Genomic DNA, 26,815 nt, shown 5'->3' with positions numbered 1-26,815 from the left:
TTGTCAGATTTCTTTTGTTTTTCTTAAAGACATGACTTTTAGTTTCTGTTCATTGGCTGTAGTTTGTTAGTTTTTTAAAGGCCTGCCAATTCTTCTTTTGTCCTCTACTTGCAGACCATGCAGTGATATGACAAGTTTTTGGCTTTGGTGTGAATCAACTTGTTTGATGGGTTTAGCAAATGGGTTTTTGGTAAACTGTCCAACACTAGTTCATGCTTTGAGTAAGGTGCATTTTTTTTTATGCTTGAACGATGCTTAACACACAAATAAAAAAAAAGACAAGCAAACAACATTCCTCTGAAAACGGTCAGCCGTGAAAAAGCAGCCAATGTCCAAAAAACATCTTCAGCAAAGGCCTTCAGAAAGAAATATTCCTTAAGACCACTTTAATAACAACAATTCCACTTTGAGATTTTTGCACAGCACTGTAGCTCACAATCAAAAAATACCTATAGATATGGCTCCTAAAAAAATAAATAAATACAATAACATGAAAATCAAAACAGCAGAAAACATCCCAGTTTTTACTACAGTTCATTCTCCTAAAGTCCTGCTTCCTGTAGTTGAGTCATCATTTGACTATTTTCTCAGCTGCTTCTAGAGATATTAAACCATCCTTTTACAAGCTAACTACTCTCAGTGATTGGTTTGACTTTGATGTGCCCATTTAAGGCTAATTAGAAACAGACAGATGGTGACAGTGTGCGTGAATCTGTGAATGCATTTGAAATAATATTTCAAGTCGATGAAAAATCAGCATTACGGGCATCAACGCTATCTCACTTACAAATATCAGTGGCATGTAGGGGAAGTGATTATGAATTACTGCCCATAAAGGCTCACAGCCGGAGAGTCTGCACTTCCTCTGACCCCAGCCTGCTCTTGCTCTGGTGGCCAGACCACTGAGAAGCTATTTTTTACTAGTCATCTGTCATGTAAAATGCCAGCGGGGGTAATCTATGCCAGGTTATCTGTAAAGCCAACTTATCTTTTTAATTAGTGAGCCGGAGAGGGTGACTCTGGAAAATAACAACATAGATCTACTGGAATGATCTGTCTTTGCCAGCTACAGCATGAGCAACCCCGACCGAGAGACAGCACAAGGAAAATCTCTGCTCAAATGGATGGATAGCCAAAAGCTTGAGGCTTACAGCTAATGAGCAAACTAGCTGTTACAGACACTAAACACCCAATGAAAGACAATAAACTCATTTTTCAGACATTTGCGTGAATTAATATGTAAAAATAGAGCACCATGAGCTATCTAGCGAGTTGCCGAGCAGGAAGGGAACACAATGTGCACTGAAGATAGGAGAATTATTTCACAGATCAAAGGCATGAATCTTAACAGTGCTAGAGATTTAAGTCATTCAGTGGAAGAGAGCTCTGATTGCAATTCCTGTCACACAGAGAGAGCCTGCTCTGCCGTGTGTGTGTGTGTGTGTGTGTGTGTGTTTGTTTATATGCTGCTAATTGTGGCCCAGAGCAGAACAGAGCAGGCGAAGCTCTGATAAACAGTGAAGCTGAGCCCTCCAAGGCCCCTAACCTCTCACATCACCGGTCCCTGACAGCCCTTTTCTTCATGTGAAAAACCAGCTAAAATCAGCTCTAATTTCCTGCTTCTCTCTGAGTCAGTCCAGGAAGACTGTCTACTGATTTAGTTTAGGATTAGTAGAACATGATATATTTTAAAATGAGCACTTTAAATGATTAATGAAGGTCTCAGTCAGTGATTTAAGGAAGGCAAGTCAAGTTACAACAACTTTACACAGAAACTTTGACCACAATATTCCTGAAGGGCTAAAACTTTTAAACTATTTTCTTTACCTGGCCCTGCCCCCTACCGTATCCTGACTTGTGGCCCCCTATCACTTAGAAAATGGTAGCTGCTTGCTTGTTAATGTGAAAAAAATTTTGGGAAACTAAGAAAAGAAGCCAAAAAGGAAGCGGACTCAGCTTTTCAACAACAAACAGAGCAGTGTAAAGTTTATGTTACAATCTGTGTGATGCCTGCCATCATTCATTCAAGCATAATAAACCAATTTTTCTCTCTACAACACACATTTGTATTTCCATATTTCCCAAGACTGCAGTGTCTTACCCCTAATCCTAACCATCGCATGTTTATGTCAGACTAAAATAAATTGAAAACACAGTCAAACCTTATTCCTGAAGGTGCAGTTTTATTGTAAACAGATCTATCAGCATTTTTAATTGCCTGTTTAATTTTAAAACATTTACTACATCTGTAGATATTTGCTAGCTTCTTCACTTCTACTTCTATCAATCAGTAAGTAAAGCCATTGGCTAGAACGTGAAATGGGCATTACTGGAAGCTTAGTGGACCCACCAAGGAGCCCCTGTTTTTTCATATGAGTTTTTACTCTCAAAGCATGAAGCTCATGCAACCAAACTGTACCTGAAGGAAGTGGAAAGCAGAATTTTGAGCTCTTTCAGAGAAACTACACGTAGCTACTGGTTTAAAAAAATCACCCGAGTCAAAATCTTTTACTGAACATATCAACTCAGCAGACACAAACAAGTTCACCACAGCGGATACCAAAGAAAACAGGTTACCATTCACGAACTGTGCAGTGCTCATTGAGAAGGACAGAAGCCTCGACATTGACGGTTACTGGTAACCCACACACACACACCAGTACCTGCTCTTTGAATCCCACCACCCACTGGAACACAAACACCACCAAGCAGAGAATGTTCCCTTTAAGGCAGAGAGAAAAGAAAAGGAACAAACACACATCAAAAGAGCACTTAAAACATGTGGCAATCCAAACTGGGCCTTCATCAAGTCAGCCAAGAGACATGGAAATAAATACTGGCAGCCACCAGCCCTACCTCTCAGTCTCCTAGTAGATCCACCTATGGTACTGATTTCAAAATACTATGCCACCTTGTTCTCAAGTTATTCACAAGATTCTCAGAAAACTTCTGACTTTGACTGAGAAACACAGAATAATCGTTTGTCCAAGCATAACATGCTAGTGACCTTCAGTCCCAGCAAAACCCTCAGACAAAAACTGGTTCATCCCAAAACCGAGAAAAAACAAGCTGAGCAATGCTGTGAGGAGTCCTTGGACTAATACAAAGGAGAAACCAAACAACTTCACAGGTGCAAAACACTGCAGAACCACCTCTTCAGGACAGGACTCAGCTGTGTATTTGCACTTACAGGAAAGGGGAAACTCTTTTGAGGGCAAATATTTTCACATTTTGGGCAAAGAGGAGAAATGTCAGTTCAATTGTATTTATGTACCAGCGGTGCGTCCCTCCCACTATCACACTTGGCAACAGCAGGAAGGAAAAACTCCCTTCTAATAGGAAGAAACGTCAGGCAGAACCAAGCTCAGGGAGGAGCAGCCATCTGACATGACCAGCTGGGAGTTAGAAAAGGGAGACAGAACAAAAGACACACTGTAGAAGACAGGCAGAGATTAATAATACCTAAGGATTAAATATGGAGTTGTGTATAAACACATAAAGGAGTCCATGTATGACCAACTATTACTAATCTATTCTGCATCCCTGAGATCCCATCCCAGGCAATTTAACCACCATTCCCATGTCAACCCATCTGACCTTAACAACTCACAATGACTCAATCATGTCCTATCCATCGTGACAATCCCATGAGAAGATAAACAACTTGGCTTCCCATCATCTTTTAGAAGAAAAGAAGTCTTTCTAGTGAGAGGTAACTTCACCAGCACCTAAACCAGTCCTGGTGCCTTCAACTCAAACACAGACATCATGGAGAAGCACAAACTCGTGTTGGTTGCTCTCCTCACATTTGGAAATCCCACTTGGTGCAACTTATAAAATGCTGATGACAAACTGCTGTTACTGAGGCTAGTAGGTAGTCACTGACCTCAGGGTTTAGAATACCAACCTTGGCCTTGTCAAGCTGCGCCTGAGCCTGTCGCTCTGCCTCTCTGCGGACTGCCTCCTTATCTTCCTCCAGGGACACATCGGAGTCTGATGGACGGCTGGTGTAGGAGTCGGCCGAACCCTGCAGAAGACACAAGGAGTAAAAACTCAGTGACACAACAGCACGGAAACACGAGCTTGTCCATTTGGTTTCACACTTTAAAAATGACCGGTTTTATCAGCCAAGACGTGCTGAGATTCTTAGCATCTTGAGGACACCGAGGAAAACGATTTGCTTTTCGCTCCCCTCGCTCTTTGATGATACGTTAAACTTTGGAGATTGTGCAACTTAGAAATGTGCGAACGCCCCCACACAGACTGACGTGTTAAACTCAAAGGATTCTCAGTTGATTTCATCAGATCCTGAGCACAAAGGAAGGCTGTGCTGGTCTAATCTACAGAAAATCATTGACACTTCTTCTTTTTCTGAGACAAAGTGCCAAAGGACACAAACTGTCTTTCTTACGATCACATCATAGCAGCTCTTTGTCTATACTTAGCTCTCTCTTAGCTGCTTGCCTGCAGATTTGTTGTCATCTTTCTGTGTCAAACACTGGGGGAAATGTTGAGGAACACCAGATCCCGGTATGTCTGTGTGATATGTGGTTGCCACAAATCTACTCATAAACATGCAGACTCACACATACCAGTGCACACAAGACTACCTAGCATACACTCCTGGGCACAGCGCATTGAGCGCATACCATTACACCAGAAGTTATATACAGCAAGTTGTTAGATGCTGAATGAAAACGCACGCATACAATAAATAATTACTGAAGATAAAGCAATGCTTGCATGCTTTAACACATAGTTAGAACACTCTGGTAAAGGAAAAGAAAAAGCAAAGTTTTCAGGCTTACTGAGTAAACTATCTAACAGATGGGCACACTTTTTTTTCTACACTTAAAAAATGTTCACAGATACAACCATGAAAAAAATGGTTTCTGACATTTGGGAAAGTTATTAGAAGCATGAGAGGAAGAAATAAAACACATGACATGTTTTTTTTTTAGGTCAACCATTTGTTAAAAATTACCTTTATATGAATAGAACCTATTTTGGAACGCGTGTCATTCACAAGTAGATTAGCCACACCAAATCATGAGAGGGAGATTGTAGTTTCATGGGAGGAGATTGTGAAACAATCCAGAATGGAGTCTTATTCTCATAATTCATATTTAGAACAAATATAGCCCTGATTTTGATATTATAGCAGTTTTTTAGTTTTTTTAAAGCACCCTTCGTTGAAGCAGTGCAACATAAATCACTTCACAGCACATCAAACACAGCTGCATAGCAGCAGCAAACTGATCGTGGAAGCCACAACAAGCTGGAATATATAGTTTCTGATACACACATGTAAATTTAATTTTGATATAGCCACGCTCCTAACGTCAGCTGTCGTGGACATTTGGAAATGTTGTCAAAATCAGTTAAAGTATAGAAAAAAAAAATCAACCAGTGAGAAGCAGAATAAGCTGCTATATATAGATTTTTTTCTTTGAAATTATACTCTTCTATTCCATAATTTATTAAATAATGCATTCATAAAATGTGTTAATTTGGATTTGATTTTGATATATACTAAACATGAAATTAGTAGCCACATTTATGCTGGCATAAATCCGGACGTACAGATGAAAAACACAAATATGAGATAAAAAGTTTTGTTATCTTATTTGTGGGTATTAAAAAAATATTGCGCTTGCAGATCAACATCAAATCTGTTCCAGTTTCAGGTAATTATCAGGATATATGATAAAACGGGGGTTTTCTTAACTAAGTGAAGACAGCATGAGTCTTATCCTTACCTGCACGCTTCTCTGACACCCACACAAGGTCTTTCATTCATCTCACTGCACCATTACACTCTGTTTCTGTCTGAGCTAAAAATAGCCTCCCTCACTCTGTGCCTGATTAGAATTATCCAGCCATCACATACATACGAAGGATGATCGTGCCTCCTCTCCACTTACGCTATAGTAAAGAGACGAGTTTTGTTGCTGTTGATAAAACAAGGTTATTAAAATTTATCTCCTCCATCTACGACAAAGCCCTTCTTTACATCAATCACCTCTCTGTTTCTCATCCCTCTCACCTGAAATAAACAGCTCATTTTAAACTACGTTAATTAGCTAGATTGTATTGGCGGTATTGGCTTCTTTTGCTTTCAATCCACCTGTGGTTTTCAAAACATTTTTACCTACAGTATAAATTACTTCTTTGGAAAATGCTGCTCCTTATCATGGCCTATAACTATTATTTAATGCACATAAACCTTTTTTTTTGTACTTGAAAAGTGCAGGTGAGCATACCTGGACTGCTATCATTACTCAGGTCACGATTAAGGATGAAGCGTGATCGAGAACACCGTCCCAGTAGGTCAGAGGGAGGTGATATGGAGCTCTGCCCAGAATCTGACAGCCATAACTGATAACAGCACCCAACTTCTCATCATCACCAGGCAATACATAACAATGCCAGAGTGACCCCAGCACTGCTGACTGATAGATGGATGCATGAAGGAAGCACAGACGCACAAAACACAAGTGCACGCACACAGAACACACTGATTTTCATGATGTAAGCACACTCAAAAGTCCCCTTACACAGGCATCGGAGCTCTTGACACGACCTCCTTTGGCTCGTTTCAGCAAGCGGATCCAGGTGGCCTTCATCAGCCACACTGGTCATTCAGGGTCCTGAGCCACTGCCCCCCTGCTTCTACTACAATTACACCTGACTGCACTGCTGTGGTCACCTTGCAGCTACCGTCACTGCTCTGGCTACAGGTACATTCAACACTGTGGCTACATCGACAGCTGGTTCCTGTTACACCTTGGCTGTAAGTGCTACCTTCATCTCTGGATAAATGAATTGCTTTAGAGCTTCCTGTTTTTCTGCAGCTCCAGCTAGCTCGGCTGCTGTCTGTAGAGCCACAGCTCCTGCCCCCTCTGCTGCTGCTGCTGTTGCCGAAGATGGGGAATCCACAGGAGCTCTCTGCCCCGCGCATAATCTCAGCAGCTCTCTCCCCGTCTGCCCCAGTCTCCTTGATAGCCGGAGTGCTCAGTCTGCCGCTGCAGGTGCTGAGGCTGACTCCCGGTGTGAGTCAGGTTGCAGTGATGCTTCTCATCCTCTCCTTAAAGCTCTGGCTCCAGCCTTGTTGTCCTCCACTGTAGACTCCCTGTGCTGCTGCTCCATAAGCGATGGGTAAAAGCGGTTTATCTACATGAGTCCCGGTGTGGCTGCATGTGACCGACTCTCCTCCTGATACTAATGAAGCTGCTGCTGCTGCCTTTAAGGTGCTGGAAGCTCTCCCTTTCTCATTCTGTGTCTCAGCCTGTCAGTATTTGTCTTGCTCACTCCCCTTCACAAGCCCTCCTGTACTACTTCAGTGATTCTGCCTCTCTATCTCTGTCTCTACCCACCCCTTCTCCTCCTCTTCCTCCTCCTCCTCCTCTGTCACTCCTCTCTTATTTTTTTCCTTCAGTTACCCCTCACAGTCAGTCCATCTGCTCCTTGTGTCTCTGCAGTGACCAGTGCTGGGCAGTGCATGCGCTATATGGACACTGTTTATATGCCAACCGTGCACCATGCTGTCTTCTATGTGCAAACGCACTACATTCACACTGTGATATGAGCTGTTTATAGCTGCTGAAACTGATGTCACCTCATAATTTTTTCAGGAAGGATCCAAAGTACAAGTCAGAATGCAAATGAATCATTAAAACTGCATCTTTAATTACTTTCATATCTATTCTTGCATTATCTCTCCAACTTTTCGTTGTACTCCCTCCTCTGGAAAAGCAAAATGCTGCTGGTTTTATCAACAACAAAAAAACCCAAACAAAAGAAAACAAAAACAAAAACAATGCAGTCCTAAAACCCAACATGGATATTTCACAATGATGTAATGAAAAGAGAAAAGAAGCACATTTTTGCATGGAAGAAACCAGCCAGTTACCATTTCAACACATCAGTACAACACATCAGAACAAACACTCAAGAATTTCAACACGAGCTTAGTAAAAAAAGCTAAACAAAACTGTTGGTAGAGCTGGAAGTTATCATATAATCAACTGACAGAAAATAAACTGCTCTGGCAGTCAGTTCATCATTTTCATTTCAAAGCAAAAATGCTAGAAATTTGTTGTTATCAGCTTTTTAATTGTGGGTATTTTCTGCATCATTGTTACTTCAAGGTCAGCTGCTCAGGGAGTCCCTAAAAGAAGCTTTGCCTTTGAACCACTTGGCTTTTTATTTAAGAAATTAGAGGAATTAAGGAGCAGGCTTGTAGATAATCATGTTGAACATGTCGATGTTCATATTTCCTGTGAGTCTAAAAAACAAAACAAAACAGATAAAAAAAAACCAGTGTTTTCAACATTAATGAAACAAGTGCAGCGTGTTTTCTCTGTATAACTTCTTGTCTGAGGTGTCTTTGTACACACTTTCTAAAGATCAACATCTGTGGACTTTAAACTGCGGAGCAAATGCCCACCTTGGACATTTTATAGAAAGAAAATAAGAAGAATAATTAGCATTGCACTGTATGCATTATGCTGAAGTAAGTTTAATATACTGTATCTTTTTTAATTATGTCTTCTTCCCTCTGCTCTCAGCAGCAGGGATTGTGAGGTGAAAGCTGCTCTAAATCCTCTCCTGTCAGATCAGTGCTGATTCATTACATGTGAGCAGAGCACTGCAAAGCCACAAAGGACAAATGAGAATAATTACAACGTTAATTAAAAATTTCCCATCCTCATATAGGACTAGCAGAAGTTAAACCCTGCAGAAGGATTATTCAGAATGATTTTTTTTTGCTCTGCTGACACATGATGTGTGTCAGTGTGACCTGTCAGGAGACTGTGCTCATTTGAGTCAGGGGTCAAATTGTGGGACGAGCGATTTAAACTGGCCAGTGAAGCAACTCCCTGAGGAGCACTAACTGTAGGTCTCTGAATGACACGCTAATCATTGGTGTTTATCAAAAGCAACAAATGACAGGAATCCATTTACTTTAGGTCTTTCCAATACAGGCACTTCGTGACACTCTGTACACAAAGGAAAACGCTGAAGGATAATTAATGTAATTTTATATTGTTAAGGCCAATTATCTTAATCTTAATCTTATCTGATTATAGTTTAGAACCAAATGAACAGAAAGGGTGGACAAAACAAAAGCCAGTGCACACTCAGAGTTAAAAGAAAAGGTGTCATGAGAACCTTCGTAACATGACATATCCTCAAATGCAGCAGTTCAGTAGACCAGTCCACAGCACAATGAAATCATGCGAGGGTCACATATGTTTTGTTCTGGTGGCTCAACACTGGCCCGCAGAGCTCTAAGGGCAGGGCACAGATGCTCTGAACGTGGAGCTGTGGAGCCCGGGGAGGAGGCTGGTGGAGTTGTGAAGGCTGCGCTCTGATGGAAACTTGCAGCGACAGAACAAGCCTCCGGCTGCCCGACACGCCTGACCTGTGATACTGACAGCACTGTGTCACCACACACAGGACACTAATAATAATCTAACAGCAGTATGGTGTCGCTCTGATCCATAAGGAGAAGTACTCTCTTTCTATCTGGGCTCACCTAGCAGATTGGGTGAGCACGTCATCATCAAAAGGAGATGAAAATTCGGTGTACCGCTAACAAACATCTGAGTGAGCGCAGCAGTTTGATGCTCTGCAAAAAGCCACATATCACATCACATTTGCCACCAAATATGATACGAGACACTTGAGTACTAAATAGCATTGCTTGAGGAAGTGAAATGCTAGTACTGTGCCAAGACTATTCCCAACAGGTCAAGTATTTTCATTTATGCTGCGAGTTGTCACAACACAGACTAGAGTGGTTTTCGAAAATTGCTACCGACATCTATGTTTCCCACAAGAAGTATCCAGTATCCAATTAGGTCCTGACATCATATCAAGTGCAAAAATGAGACTGAAATTCAAAATGCTTACTGAAATGAAATCATCAGTTTTTGGTCAACTTGTGCCAGAAAATTTAATACAGAGATTTAGAGCTGCTTAAATGGCTTTAGACTCGGGATAGAGAACAGGTTTCGTTTCAGGGGTGGCTGTTTAAAAGCAGCACACAGAATGGGTAAAAGTGGAGGTGGGGAATTGAGAGGTCCTTAAATATCTACATCACCTTTATTGATTTATTTACACCGAGGTACTTGCTGCAAGACCGCCACTGACCTCTACATGGAGCGACAGGATGGAGATCATTACACTAGAACATACAAATCACAGTGGAAATATCCACAGTGAAAGAGGAAGCTGACTCAGTTGTTGCTGCCTCTTATATCTGACACAATCACTTACGCTGGGTGAAGCCATTACACCAGGGAATCTCTTCATGATCCGAGAGCTTCTATTTTCATTTTTAGAGTCTGCTGCTACTACTCTATACAGTACATGTCCACTATGGAAAAAAGAGAGCTTTAGCCATGCAGAACATGGAGTCTATTTAAGCAGGCTATGAAGTGCTCACGCTGGCCTTTTTTTAGTCAGTTTTACCAGTTTTACTCTCGATTCTTTCTCTGCGACCTAAATCAAGCTCAGCACTGCACTCTCACTCATGTCTGCACTCATGTCCCTTGTTCTTGTGGTTTCCTAAATATCCTCTCACATTCCTTTTTTTTGTTTGCACTTCATTTCACCTTTTCCCATTCATTCTGGATCCATCCTGACCTCTTACTCTGCTTCTTTTATCTCTCATCTCTCTCTCTCTTGAGATTTTCAGCGGCTTGGGTTTCCTTGACTCTGTTGCTGAAGGATGAAGAGAATTGTCATGCGCCTTCAGTGACTCATCAACAGCTGGCAAAGCACTGTGCTGGTATTTGTTTTGTTTATTTTGGGCCCTTCATCCCACTTTACAACGACTTTGTCACAGTTCTGGATTATTAATGTGTTTGCTTCTTGCCATATGAGTTATTTCTATCTTTTAGTACTTCCACTGGTGGCAATTTAATTGTATATATGCAGATTAGTGAAATAACGACAGTGAGACCACTCATTATGCCAGTTTAAATCTCAGTTGGGTGAGACCGACAGCATTTTGTGATGAACTGCTTGTTGCAGCTAAAGGTGCATCTACCCAGGCTCATTTATTCATCTGCTCTTTTTTTTTTAAACCTAGCACTAATTGCATATTTTGCTGATGGGATAATGTGGCAATTGTGTAAGATATAGTTGCAAATATATCCAATCAGAAATGAGTAACAAACACTTAAAAGTTGGAGGGCAAGGGGGCACTGCTGAGCCTAAAGAGCAAAGCCAAGATAAAAGTTATTTAAAGAAGGAATCAAAAATCAGCAGTTTATTGTGCAGTCTGCTAACTTAACAAACAAATAACCACAACATAAATTCTAAGATGCAGCATACAATCACTGTAAAACTGAGATACTGTGGTCAGTATACCGTACTGTAACTCATATCCTGCTGAAGAAGGAAGATTACTGCTCATGCCAAGCCATCTACAGCTCAGGCACACAGACTGTAGTTGACTACAGTGGGCTGACAATAGGCTGAGCGAGTGTGCTTGCAGTTTCAAGCTTGGCATGACTCATTCTTGGCTGGAACCAAAGCTTCTTTTCCCAGCCATCTGTCCATCACTGCCACTTCACTCAAAGCCACTACACAAAGTCAATTAAATCATCGTTCCACAAACAGCGTCTCCTTCATCAAACGAAGACAATGGGAGCAGACATGACAGCCAAGTGTGAGCGACGTGTGACCGCTACAAGGAATGGTTACTAATATTTAACACAGAACACAGGAATGACTGCAAAGTGAGCAGGAAAGTTAGACAGAAACAGACTCCTGCTACATTTGTAACAGAAAATGAAAGTGTGCATGAAAGAAATAAGGAGAGAGACAGAAATGGGGGAGGACTAATGATCTCTCTGCCGTTGCAAAAGAGGGATTGGCTGCATGGACGTCAAGGTGACACTGACAGGCCTCTGAGAAAGTGTTTACCCAGCATTCCATGTGCCAGTGCATTAGATAAGTGCACCATCCCATCGAGGTGATGGACCCACTGGCTGTCGATTACATGACAGGATCCCGGAGTGCACCATGATTAAAGGCTAGTTAGAAACTTGGTAAGAAGCCTCGTGGCAGGTCGCTTTGAGAGGAGGTATGCATTTCAAACATGCATTTATTCACTGGCCTTTGATCACTGGTCACATAAAGTAAGACCAAAACATTGATAAACTTTAGAATAATGAAAGGAAAACATATAAAAGGGAAACTTTTGAACTATTCAACTGTAACTAATATCAGACATCACTACTGAATAAGATAACTAACCAAAACAGGCAGAAATCGGCAAGAAAGAGTATACTGGAAATTATCCCTGATTATTTTTAATGATTGGTTACTTGAAAACAAGATAAGAAGAACAACATAACGGTTGGGGCAGCCGTAGCTCAGTGGGTACACAAGGTCATCTACTAATCGGAAGTTTGGTCATTTGATCCCTGGCTGCTCCAAGTATCCTTCAATAAGATACTGAATCCCGAGTTGCTCTCAGATGCATTCATCGGAGTGTGAATGTTAGATAGAATGAACTTGGATAATGTGTTACTGCAGTCAGCTGAGACTGAAAAAGTCACTTGGATGAGTGATGAAACGTTTCTCCCACTGGAAACGCTGCGTCCAGATGAACAGAATCAACCTTTGGAGTGTTATTGCACTAAATTAAGTAACTATATTGCAGTTACAACTGCACCAATAATAAGCACCAAAAGAAGGACAAGTCAATCAGCACCATGGGCGAGATTAACACCGTCATCAAACAGTTCAAGCTACACACCATAAAACAGCCAGTGTTAGCTTGTTTTGGCAGGTTTTTACTTTTTTTTTAGAAACCCAGCAAACTCTGTACGTCAGCATTTTTAATACAGCTTATAGAAACTGGGTAAAAGTTCTCAGTGAAATGAAAGAGCTGTTGTAGTTATAATCACAGTCACACAAATAAAACAATCACATACAACAAATATATCAAAGTCAGAGTAGATTCAGTAGACTTCAAACAAATTTTAGTACAACTTAAAGAGAACTTACATTTACCTAAAGGACTACCTGGCAAGGCTGATGTTAGTTTCAGGGGTCTCTAGAGACTAGCTGTAGAAAACCAGATACCCACCGAGTCAGAGTAGACAGTGTCAGACTCGAGATGGAAGTGAAATATAACGACTTGACATTTCTGTCTGATAACAGGCCAACAGCTCCCCATAAACCCATACTCATTTATCCTTATTAGGCACTGTTCTGTGCTCAGCTGTTATGACTACATGACTTACAAATGAACATGTACTGTTGGGATGTTTGCTCCAATTCTGCTGCACTGTTTCTATAACACTACAGCAAGACAAATGCAGAGTAACGGGTCCCCTACAACTGCAGATTATGTGCTAATCCCTTTCCTCCAGTAAATTTTTACCTACAACCAGCAGCAAACGTCCTTTGAGAGAAATTGGTCTCATTAGCAGTGAATCCCCTCACAGCAAGATCTAGTTTCTTCCTCCCTCTTCACACTCTGGTTCCTTTGTGAAGAAACAGCATCACTGTATGAAATATCTGATAAGGGGGATACGGTAAAAAGGACTGAGGGCTGCTCTGTGCTGCTATTTTTTACTTGCATCATCAATATTCTGATAGTTTCCTGGTGTACAAAGCAGACGCATGACTGATGAGACCTGGCTTAGAGAGCAGCACGAGCTGCTAACCATCTTCAGTGGTGTAAAACAAATCATACTACAACTGGCACTGTGCACAAGTATAGTATTTCAGCCTCATTTATTTTACCGACAAATGATATACTCTGGACCAATTTCCGAAAAACTGACCTATTGGGAACAAATTGGGATTTCCCAACCACTTCTGAGTTAAAGAAAACAAAAAACCTCCCTTCAAACCTCCCTACTTTAGTCTGCTATATATACAGAGCCCCCAACCCTACATACACAGAGGATTAGTGAAAAGCTCTAATTTATTAAAAATAAACCCTGAATATGTATTCAACTCTATAAAGGGTGCAATTTACCTTTAGTTGGTGTGCAGTGGAACAACTGGCTGATGGTAATTCTACAATATTTACCTGTATATGATAAACACACTTTGTCCTTTGCTTCAAATTCATGTTCTGACCTATTATCTTCCAAACAGCTCTTCATAATCAGGCCTGTAAACTCACCTATCCACAGCTCTCAGTGGCACACAGAAATTCACACACTAACACTTACACGCTTGGAAAAGATGGTGCTGCTTGATAAGCCAAGTCGAGTGGAGGCAGTCGCAGAGAGTGGGTTCAGTCAGTCAAAAGGGCTAGGTTCACACCACAACCCGTTAACACGCACCTCGTGTAATCAAGCAAATGCTTCTCTGTGGGTGTGTGAAGACAACCAACTTGCTAATCAGATAGTTTATCATATAGCTACAAATCATCCACAAAGTCAGAACATGGACCCAACGAACATATGCACAGAGTAAGAATGAATAATAAACACACACTTTCCCAGCAGAGCGTTGCTTAATGTTGCTGCTGGGAAAGTGTTAGTCCTGGAATCCATGTGGATGGGAGCATTTTCTCTCTAGCACACCACAGCACAAAAACTGCTCAAGGAAGATGACAAAAACTCAACATGATGACACTGCAGTCAAAACCCTTGAGATCCCAAGCTGAGTGAGCATCCATAAATGTGCTAGAACAAGCCCGAGCCATGTAGTCCCCACCCCACTGGCTACAAACCCTAAAGGAGCCCCTACTAGATGTCCTAGTGCCAGTGACCTCCACAGGTCCTGTGTTTATCAGACTAGATCTGATTTGACAGCTCAGCATAAAGAAGGTGATTTAAATGTTGCAGCTATGATTTATTTGCTTTAGTTAGCCTGGTTTGGCACACCAAAGGAAAGTCTCTAAAAATCCCTTTGGTTTTCTGCATCATCCATGCAAAATGTAATCTACATGATTTTGTTCCAACTTCTTTAAAACAGATTGTTTACTGTTGTGTGTAATTGTTTTAAACTTTACATCTAATTTTTTTATACTTGAAGCGTTTCATCAAATGGAAATATTTTCATTGTCTTTAAATTCAACCTGATAAATTTTGTACTGTTGAGGTGTTTGGCTTCTACACCAGTATCTGAAATGAAGCTCCTGGGGTCTAAACCCTGCTTGTTAGGATGTGTGTTATCAAACTGGTATTTTATTTATGACAACCACTGTCAAAAGGCAGACTTTAAAGGTTTCTGTAATCATTTCATTCACCCGTACAAAGACATGAAGCACACACAACCAGAACAGTAAATATTTGAGATACTAACTAGAAAGTCTCTTGGACATGACATTCACTCATTTATACTCTTTAAGAACCTCTTTTTGAAACAAAACATTCAGGTTGAGCCTAGGTATGTGCTCTCTACCGGTCTCTGTATATAAAAACCTACCTCTTCCTGGCTGTTGACTTTCTTTCCCTCTCCCCATTTGTTAAACACCATCTCATTTCCTCACTACAGGCTAGCAGTGGTCGTGCAGCGGTGCTCACAAATTCATACTGGTTGCTCACATGAGTTTCTTTGTCTTAAGAGCATGCTGCATGAGAGTTAACATGTGCAACTTGAGAAAGAGCCTCACTAACTTTCTGTTGAAGCACCAGTGGAGTAAAATATCACTTATGTGTGATGATACCCCTTTAAATATCACATTGATGTCTTCCATTCTCCAACAAGAACCTCCCTCTTTGTCTAAAGTAAAGAAGAAGCTAGGCTCAGAAAAGGACACGGCAGAAAGCATGTTTATACAAACTTACCAGATCTGACTCCTCACTGCCAGAGTGATACATTTCTGCCCAGTTGACTGCTATTGCTGTTCAGCCGGGCTGGGAGAAAATCTCCTCAGCTGCTGCCCATCTTCTCACGGAGTACAGGAACTCCTACCAGTCTGACTGCTTCACTCCTACAAATCCCCCTGTCTTGGCTCCAGAGTTTTGCTTCTGTAGCCTGAGCAGCGAAAGTTGGATCTGGAGGAGAAAGTTAGCTCCTCTCAGTCCTTCTTTGGCCTACTTTAGTCCCTGAGAGGCAGAGAAAAGACAAGCGTCGTTCCCACGCTGCGAGAGCACTCCTTTGGAGCACTGCGGCCGTCCTCCAGCCCCAAAAACAAGCCCCCGTGCCCCTCTCCCCTCCCACACACACACTCTCTGTCTCAAACGCACACACACACACATACAGCTAGTTAGGAAGTAAGATCTCCGACTGAAAGGGCCGGCCTGAAAATTCCAGAAAGCACCAAAAGCAGCTGCAGAAGCTTTTTATGTCTGTGTGTGAGTGTGTGATCTGGGAAGTTTACATGTGTTCCACTTCGCCTTCAAGAGGTTACACTCGGTAGAGACAAAGGCTTAAAGGGCTTGAACTTTAGTCTAAACACATGTTGCTTAGAAAACGTCAGGAAGCGATTACGTTCGCGACATCGACAGAATGCTATATTTGCTTTCATCATCAGTGGGAAAAAAGTGGGAAATTTTCCGTTTGGTCTTTTAATGACACAAAAGTAAGGTAAAAAAAACAAAAACAACTCTTACATGTCTGACATTATAGCCATGTAAACTGGCATTTAAAACTGCAGCGGTTACTCTAAAGAAACTCAGATCCATCTCTTTATGATCCGAGCCAGTGACGAAGCTGTGATGTGTGCTTTTTCATCACATTGCTGTTACGTCAGATCGTACACAGGCTGAGATGTTCAGTAATCTAATAGTGGTAAAACATGACTCAACACGTGACGTAAAATCTTAGTCATAAGTTTGCAAAATAAACCTTTAACTAATCTTAATTTTCTGGTTACAAAAAGGAGCAACAACAGAGGAATGCAGCACAGTCAGTGGAAAAATACAAACTGAAAAGCACAGATGAGAAGTGAGTAAGCAGTTGTGCCATTTAATGTCCAACCTGGATGATTATACAAGCTCTGAGCTTCATATGACATTCTGGTAAACCCAGATTTGTATTTTTTTCCCCTTTTTGATGGAGAGAAAATGTTTTTTTGGGCAGCCCAGCCTAAATCCTAGATTATATTGTGAATATTTGGTTTGATCAGGGTTAACCCCTTTCTGAGGATTATCATTCAGGGTGTTTGCTCGGCATGTGACACACCGTGGTATAGTCATCCTCATGTCACTGCAACAGTGGTTTTAAGCTCTTTTTCTTTTATTTGGAGCTGAACTCCACTGTTGTGTAATATAAAATCATTTAAAAAATGCGTCTTGACTCTTTCAATTGTGTCATTCTTCATGAATCAGTATCATGGGAGGGTTACTAAGCATGTAAGTATGATTGGTTTTTATACTATTTTTGTATTGACTATGTCGCCTTACTAAACAGATGTTTGTACATTTTTCTGGCCCCTTGACAAAGAAAAAAGATTTTTGTCCCTTAGGTAATAAAAGTATGTTACAAAGTACATTTTCTAATAGTCTTGACCAGTGTTTTCCAAAGATTTTCCAAAATTAGAGTAACATAATTCAAAAATAATTAATTGTTACAGTTTACTGGAAAAATAGTTGCAAATTTAAATGTTTGTGATATGAGGGGGATTACATTAAAATGTATCCTTCAGGGAAAAGGTTATATGTAAAATAAAACATTTATTCTATGGGTTTTTTTTCTGACTGTGTGGAAATGTGCACTCTCTGTTAGTCCAGTCCAGTCACCTTGTTTTTAAGCTCCTAGTCCTTCATTAAATGTGAACAACATGTCCTCATCAAGGGCAGGATGGCGTCTCTCTGTACAGACAGGCTTCATTCAATTGGCAGCATGAGCTCAAATTTTGATAGTCGGTTTTGATATTTTCTTTGATCTCTGATACTTTTTTGCCTTCAAAGTAGCACCGGTTCTTTTTGCTTCACTTGTGTACAATCTGTAAGATCTTTAAGGCCTTTGGCCCACATTTTACACAGTTGCAGGACTTCCTGTTCTTCCCCAATGTTTCTGTGTGGCTGTATGTTTGGAGTTACTGTCATGCATGATGAATTAGAAGCAGAGCAGAAGCCTTCCTGGTGGTACAGTATGACAGACACAAATCTAGAGTATCTCAAACCTTTGCACATTAATATTTTCAGATCTAACCTAAACCCTGTTGATGGCAACATGAGGTCAAGGTGAGAAGGTGAAAGGCAGACTAATTAAGCTAAATGCTAGAGGCAAAAACCTTAACATGCTGAGCGTGATGACATTTGATCAGAAAGTGTGATACCGTGTCTCTGAACGTGTACCAAAAGTGACTTCTGCATGTAAAATCCGCTACATACTGCCAAAAATTCACAATAATCAGGGTATATTCTGCAAACTCTAAATAAAAAGAGATTTTTAAGATCCTACTAAATTAAAGTAATGCATAAAAATGACAACATGTTTATCGAGCGATGAGGCTCCAGCCAACCCTGCCAAGATTTTATGCTTAGGCCAGAGAAGTTTATTTAAATGTGTAATCGTGTAATCAATGTCAAATTAATAAAGTTACAGTTCAGATTAGTTGTTTTATTTTGCTATAAAGTAAATATAGCACAACATAATAGCATTCTTCACTGCCAGTAGGCATCACTATGATTATCAGCTCGGGATTTGACAGATCAATGTCTTCTGTTTCTGCCACAGAAATGAGTGCCGGCATTGCCTTTGGCTTATTGATCAGTATACATGCACACAATGACGTCAGCAGGCTCTCACACTGACAAGTACATAAAGGCCAAAAAGGACAGCTTACAAAACCAGCATACAGTAATTGGACCATGGGAGAGGAATCAATATAACATCCCAATTTCATTCACTTTTGAAAAAAAAAAAAAGACAATACCAACAGCTGTTTCCTTTCATATTTAAAAAAGAGTCACCTTGTGGAGGCTGACCTGATTTGATGAAGCTGCGATCTTTTGCGTATATTAATATTCAAAACCATCTGTTTTATTTGACCTTGTGCTGCTCTTTTGCAGAGGTGCTGATTTAAAATTGAGTCTGAATGAAGAACATTTAATTTGAACGTGTTTCCTTTAACATTGAGCAGCTCATGGGAATTTCCTTCCAATGTGCCCAGCTGGATATTTAGACCAGCGGTCCCCAACCCCCGGGCCTCGGACCGGTACCGGTCCGTGAGTCATTTGGTACCGGGCTGCGAGAGTTGAGGCTCAGGTGTGAAATGTATGGTTTTCAGGGTTTTTATCGGTTTTCAGCGTTATTTTGTTATCGTTTTTATGGTTAACTCGGTTTTCCTGGGTCTTTTCACGTGTGTTATAAATCTTCTTTTTTTCGGTACCGGTACTAGTTTTATTTTGTTGTATTTATCCGTGACACCTTAAAATAATGTTGGGCATAAACCGGTCCGTGGCGCAAAAAAGGGTGAAGACCGCTGATTTAGACTGACACTGTTGCAGAAGTGTACAAACAAAAAGGGGTTTCAATGGGGGTTATGTGTCTAATTATTTAATTTGGCGAGGTGCATTTGCTTTCAAGCTTGAGATTAAAGCCTTTTTAAAAAATAAAAAAGGCGATGCTTCATAAAAGCCTAATTAAGAAAAATTGTGCACTTCACTTACTGCAAAATATATAAGACTTCAGTTTGGTGCTTCCATTTCAGCACACAAAGATGGAAATAGTTGCCAGGACTCTTTAGCACATGAAGGTGATGGAGATCGAACCATCGACCTTTTGATTAATGGACAACAAGCTCTACTACCTGAAACCAAGACATTAAAAGCGTTCCAAGCTTTAAATATGGTAGAAGGCCAAATATACTATATATCCAGATTGGTAATGAAGAGGAGAAACCATTTTATATACTGGGACACCATTTGTTTACCAGTGGAGGCTTAGTGCCTCTTCTTCAAGTTTTTAAAAATGGCGATTGCCATTATCAAAAATGTTATTTTGAGTATTCATCATGTTGGTGAGAGTGCTATATAATATCACTCCAAAATCTCCACACCTGTCAACCTGTAATACTCCTCAAACCCTAAAGTAACCCTGCTTCTTTAGCTTGTCCCTCATCTATCATACCTACAGTATCATCTGGGTGCTAACAGACTTTGTGATTTAAGAAATACATTGAAGATGATGGGCTGTAACCACTTGAAAAAATTTCTAGGAAGCTATTAGAAAATTTACTGAAGCTTAGTGATTATGCATAATTCATTACCAAGCGTGGTCTTTACATCTCACTATTTTTAGATCAGCCTCCCTCTGCTCCAAGCACCTTCAGAGGAAGAGAAGAAACGAAGATTCAGTTTTGCAATTCAAGCAAGTCAGATGAGAGCAGTTCGATGTATCGGGTTAAGCGAACGGATCACACCTGTGTACACTCAGTAACAGGATAGTCTCTCGAGGCACCGGACCACCAAACCAGGAGTGGACAGTTTTCATGCTAGTGTGACTTCACACTCGCTACCACTCTCAAAGTAAATAGCCCAAAACACAACCTCTCAGCACTGCCGCACGCACTTGCAAGTGATGAAGCACTCAGGTTCATGAGTTAATCCGCCTTATATCAATACAACATCATAACACTGAAGACATCATAAACAAGAGACAAAGCAATAGCAGACACTGACGATAATTGATTGATTATGACCGAGGCGTATCGCCAGAGATGGAGACAATCACTAACAACATGAACAGTGTTTTGTTTTCTGTCAAAAGTGCGATCATAACAAGGCATACAAATGATGTTTAGCAAACTTTAATAGACCACTAATGGGCTAAAATACACTACAATTAGATCACTGAGGAAATGTCAGACAGGCCCCTCCTAAGGGCAACTGCCCTGCCAAGAATGCTATTATATAAATGAAACTCTCCAAGAGGCTTTCAAGAACTGCTAAATGAATCCTTTTGTCTATAAAAAAAATCCCCGTACAAAAAATCTACCATTTAATTTAATTTGATTTTCTTACCCTACTTTCACAAGAACATATTTACTGTACTCAGATGATCCTGCAAAGTCTTGAGACAATCAGCAGTTATTGCATAAATTCACATGTAGTCAAATGCTTGAATTTTAAAGGTTTTGGATCCAAATTCAGTACTCATGTTTGTTTTTTTAGCTGATTTGTTAGACAGAAATAAAATCAATGTGTTTATAACTTTTTTGTCCCAAGTTAGATGAAAAGCTTGATATCAGTCCTGTGTCTGTATAAAAAATATAAAGCTGGAGCCAGAATCGGGTCAACTTAGGCCTCGACTTGACTACTGTAATAGTTTTTATTCAGGTTCAGCTGCTTAGCCAACCGCAGCTGGTCCTAAATGCTGCGGCACGCTTCATAACTGGCATATGCAAGCAAGACTACATATCACCTATATTAGCATCCCCGCACTGACTGCCAATCAGTTCCTGAATTGAGTTTATTTAATGCCTTGAATGCATTCCAGAGGTTGGCACAATTTTACACCTCTGATCTTTTAAGTTTGCGCATTCCCGCCTAGATCACTGAGGTCTGCTGAGCAAATGATCTTTAAATCTAGTTTAAAGCACAGAAGATATCTGTGCTGCTCCAAAACTCTGGAACAACCTATTTCTTCATCAGGAACTCGGCAACATTAGACACTTTAAGCTGCTTGAAAACTGCAATAAGAATGAGATGTGAATACTTTGACTTTCTCTGATTCTTTTCGTAAACCGTCATTTTGTCCTATTTTTTTTATGTTATTTGATTATATTAGATGTGCAGCTCTTTGTCCAAAGCTGTTGTTCTTAAATGTGCTATAGAAATAAACTTGACTTGTCTGCAAACACTCGTCACAATAGTAGCCTAGGGCTAGTAAAACTTGTGCTTCATCATTGCAGACAACACGTTTCAAAATCTGCAACTTTTACTTTGAAGGCAAACTTCTGCTTCTTCTTTGTGTCACACTTTTCACAGTTTATCTAGTTTGCAAGTGTTTGCAGACAAGTTGGTGTCTTTCAAGCAAACTACAGGCAACCTGAGTCTTAGTTTAAACACATAATCTTAAAAAGAGGGAGCAACTACTTGCTGTCTACCCCCAGTACTCCTAAAATTCACTAATTAAGACATTATATCTTTTTTGGGTTAATTTCTTTAATTTAATACATGCAAGTGGTAACCTACAAATACCTACAAATGAATCCTTATCAAGAAATTACAGTATTGTCAGTTTGGTTTCTGTAAACAAGCTATGACATCTTAATAACTGAACAGCAAAAATGCTTTTTTTGTTATCTTTGGGCGTAAAGTGGCATAGATAATTTCTGCTTGCTATAGCTTTACATTTATAAATAACATGGATGAAGACATTTACAAATCTATTGTAATAAAGCACAGATTTGAAAGTTTTGGCTTATTTTTATTAAACTGAAAGACAGGTTTTTGAGAAAATATAAAGTACTGATACTTTTAATAACAAAATAACAAAACAAAAGTTACTGTTTACATCAGATAAAAATGAGTATAAAGGATTAAGGTGGAATAGCATCCCGATGCAAAATTTCCAGATGAAGCTGGAGAATCCATCCCCTGACTGTGATTCTAATCTAATAAAACCCACAGGGCCTGCAGCCAACATCTGACTGATGTTACCTAGCTACAGTACATGCAGGGCCACTTGAGCCCAGGGACCATCTCTAATTACAGATGGTGAGAGAACGAAGAGGAGGGGGAATGAGAGAGAGATACACGGAGAAAAATAATGGAGAAAGAAAAAGAGACGGATGAGAAAGAGAGACAGAAGCCACAGCTGTTCTGCTTCCTGTTGCCTCTCGGAGCATCTCGACAGTTCGACTGCTGCTTCCCCCACATCACCAAAGGGCATCCCGCTAGCATGTGTACCAAACCTAAGAATAGCATTGAACCTGCGCCCATACCACTTACATTTCTCATCTGTTCTTAAAATAAAATAATTATAAAAGAGAACATGAAATTTCCAAAGAAAGAAAGCAAAGAAATCGCAAAGCCTTTACTGAAAAGTTGACCCCATCTTACCCGTCCCAAGATGTGTTTAGTCCGTGGAGACAAAGGAAGCTTGTCAAGCACGCCAAAGGGAATGAAGATCATGAGCTCAGAGTTTGTGAACAGCTAAGGGAAGCAAACACTTGATGAAGTCCGAAGCGCTGGCATTTATTACTGTACTCAACAACAATGTACAACTTCTGGTGGCTGCAGTGCAGTGTGTGGTGCTAAACTGACTCACTTCACGCTCGCTGAACACATCAACGCATTGGCTGTTCCACATGGACTCATAGGAAAAACTCTTCAGTCATCAAATCGGTACTGCTCTGACCAATAAAGTCACGTGTAGGTCAGGAACACACAAGAAGAGGATGATGCACTCACACTGTGTGTGCAAACACATTTTCATAAGTATCAAATGCAGTAGTTGTATGATCCACTGACGGCACAAGATGGACAAAGACAGAGAAACACTTTCATCACTCCAAACGGTTCTGGCACAGAGCCTGGGCCCAGTCATTTTTAATCAGTTAAATGTATGGCCTGACAGCTGGTAATTCAGTTCACATACAAGCTCACTTAAGACACTGACTTATATTGATTTCTTGACTTACATTAAACTTTTGGCCATAGAGAGATAATTGAAACAGTCCTGACATGGAGCTGTCGTTAAATATATATTTACTAGATAAATATTTCTGTGCCATGTGTTTAATAAGACAGCTTTGTTTTGTAGTCCAGTTTTTGTCTACCAGCTCCTGAGAGAAAGACTCCACTGAGCACATCAGCTAGTCACTAAGAGGAATGTGTGCGATTAGACGTTTAAACATTTCTGCCCTTGCTATTTGGCACCAAAAACGCTAACAGCAACAGCTTCTTTTATACATCTACAATGACAATTACCAGTTCAAAAGATGTTACAGTGCCACCTGCCACTAATTGGCGCTGCAGCGCCATGTGGGCTCTGACTGAATAAACTGGAATAACCAAACAAATGAAGCCAGGTGTAACCACATTCTGCACCGTGGTGTGGAAATTAGCCTGGAAGAAACCAGGACTACTGCTGCCAGCACTGCTAAGATTAGCTAAGTTCTGCAAACTATTCTTTGCAATGTTACACCTGTTGTCATGTGCTGCACATTTCAGCAACATTTGAAACATGATTTGATTAATGATTTCATACAAAATACACACAAAATAGTTTGAATGTTAAGTGTTTTCTATCCTTTAGACTAGTTGACCTTTTTACAACTAGTATATTTCATACAATGAGTATATTAGTTGGCTGGAAAATATCTAATCACTAACACTGCCTGCCATTAGTTGTTTGTTCCCTTTTTCCCCCCTGAGAAGAACAACTGGGAATAATCTCACACTATGAAAGCAGTGAGAGTGAATTAAAAAAGAAAAAGAGCACAAAGGCACTAAAAAGCTCCACAGAGCTGGGGGGAAGTGTGGTTGTGATTATAAAAACTGTATTTGGGTTAGTTACTGGTCCATTTTCAGACCCATGTCTCTGAACACACCGCGATGAGTTTAGTTTCCTGTCACAGCACATGTATACAACGTAGTCTCATCCACTTTTGTGCAGACCTGCGTCTTGCTGTAAGGCAATTGTCCCTTGTGCCATTCAATCTTTCTCTATGTAGAGTGCATCCTTATTCTGGAGGGATGACAATCCACCTTCCACATAAAAACACCCACAGGGGTTATTGCTTATGTCCACTTGATCCCCTGACTCACTTTGTAATGATTGCTTCTCTCAGTAAGGAGATTTAAATCTGCTTTGGCCATTCAACCAATCCAGGATTTAGAGCAGAAGAAATGACTGACATGAAACATGGTTAGAACTGTGAAGATCTGGTCGCTTGAAGTCACTGTGGGAAGAGGAAGGCTCCAGCCTACAGGAGTCATTATCCTACTCCCTCTATGTTTTGCTTCTTGCTATCCAAAATACTCAAATAAAATCTGTACTGGTCTATTTTATAATATTATGTTAATTTATCATATAGCATTGCAAATTTACCTACCTTTGTGGTAGATTGTGGACTAAACTACTAAACATTTAGAAATATATTATGTGTGTGCAGAATTTTTATTTTTTTGTTGTTGTTTGTTAATAAAAAAGTTTTATTCTACTACATTACTGATGTTTTACAGCACACGTGATCTGGGGCAAAGGTTTTACGAGTGATTTCCCACTCGTGCGCGTTTAAGTGCATGACCTTTGCAATATTTATTTGTGCTGCCTTGTCTCATCATTTCTCACCTGACAGAAAAATTCCAATAAATGTAAATATGTAAATATGTAATGTCAATTAAAAAAAATGCTCTTAGCATTTTCATCTAGATTAGTCAAAGATTTACAAAGACATTCACTTTTTAGTCATTTTACAATGATATAAAAATAATCATATAATCTAACAGCACAATACAACTTCCTTTACTGCTTCTAAAAATTCATGAACTAAACAAAACAAAACAATCAAAGTCTGCCACAAGCAGGCAAGGAATTATGAGGACTCACAAGACAAAAGCTTTACTGCCATATATATAAAATAACACAGGGTAAATGGTCCTGCACTATAAAAGAAAGAGTCTGCCACAAAGCATTTAGCTGTTTGACTCTTTCACTGGACCAGCTGGAGTTCTCTTCACATGTGAAGAGAAAGATGACCCTGCAGCTTGCCTTTCACCTGCAGCAACGCCTTCTGCGCATCAGTGGCTTTATACAAGACACAGTCCCACAACAACCCATGATTAAAAACTAAGCTTCACTTAATGTATATTGCATGGAATTCCAGCAGTATAGGCCCATGATAACAGACCTCACAGACAGGATATACAGTACGGCAGACTGTCGACGTCATCACAAACAAACCTGGAAGCAGCAAGCACTACAAACAGAAAAAACACTAGCAATAAAAAAAAAGCTTTGAGAAAAACAATCCAGTGCTACAACTAATAGTACAAGCTCTGAAGAGAGAAGTAAGCTGCTGATTACACAGAAACAAGAACAGGTTCAAGAACAGGTTGTATGTAATTTTCTTTTTTTTCCTTTTTACCTTTGGCTTCTTAGACATGCTCGTTCTCCCACAATGCCCGGGACACCTGTGTCGCCTCTCCGCTCCACAGCGACTGTAATGAATTATGCAAATCCCCTGGTTTTTGTTCAGAGTACCATGACCCAGGGGTGCAAGCAGCTGACGCCTGGCATAAAAAAAAAAGCCAACCTCTCTGCTTCAGTCAAAAGGGATAACACTGACTGCTGTGCTTCCTGGGGAGTTGCTCTTAAATGCAACCGGTGTCACTGCTGAGGTGATATCTAGGAGAGGAAATAAGATGAGCATACTTGAGAGCTCTTCCAACAGCAAGTGTTATCCCTCATGTCGAGTGAAGCTAGCTGGAGTCTCTCTAAGGCAGATCAAACCCACACAGTGACCCGGGCATGAGTGGACGGACACACACGGTGGAGTGTTTAACCTCTGCGGTGTCATGGTTAGCTCTGAAGTGTTTTTCTTTCCCAGACCGGGCATTAAGCTTTAATTTGATAGCATGACATCTGTTGCATGGTCCACTAAACTTTGCAGTGCTATAAAAGGCAGACTGAAAACACACCCACTGCACACAAAGCATACCTTAAAACCCCAGAAACACTGTATCAGCTGTTAGAGGTGACAGGAGTCTGTGATGCTGTGCGTCTCGGCTGCAGAGGCAGAGCTTACCGCTGTAGTAAAAACATGTGACCTCCTGCAGCTGTACATTCGTTGCCAGACAGACAGTCAGGCAGTAACAGCACCATCTGGAGTCCTAATCCTCCTGACACTGCCCACCCCTGTGATTATGAATGTGGCCCTCAAAGTCATTAGGCTTATTGCATAGACAAGGAGATACTTGGGATC

At 40.5% G+C, this 26,815-nt stretch overlaps 1 protein-coding gene across 2 annotated transcripts in view; it reads right to left on the bottom strand.

The window, feature by feature from the left end:
* The window catches only part of LOC102289395 (voltage-dependent L-type calcium channel subunit beta-2), a 66,191-nt gene that overhangs the window by 17,267 nt on the left and 22,109 nt on the right, over positions 1-26,815 (bottom strand). For both annotated transcript variants that reach the window (XM_005949998.3, XM_014330199.2), the window contains exon 3: positions 3,908-4,027. In XM_005949998.3, coding sequence (XP_005950060.2) covers positions 3,908-4,027 — 120 coding nt within the window. The remainder of the gene's footprint in view (positions 1-3,907; positions 4,028-26,815) is intronic.

This window comes from Haplochromis burtoni, unplaced genomic scaffold (assembly GCF_018398535.1).
Source record: "Haplochromis burtoni strain Fernald_Lab_line unplaced genomic scaffold, NCSU_Asbu1 Contig_705, whole genome shotgun sequence".
NCBI classification, from domain to species: domain Eukaryota; kingdom Metazoa; phylum Chordata; class Actinopteri; order Cichliformes; family Cichlidae; genus Haplochromis; species Haplochromis burtoni.
The sequence above is the reverse complement of the archived record's forward strand: the minus strand, read 5'-3'. Positions and strand labels throughout refer to the sequence as shown.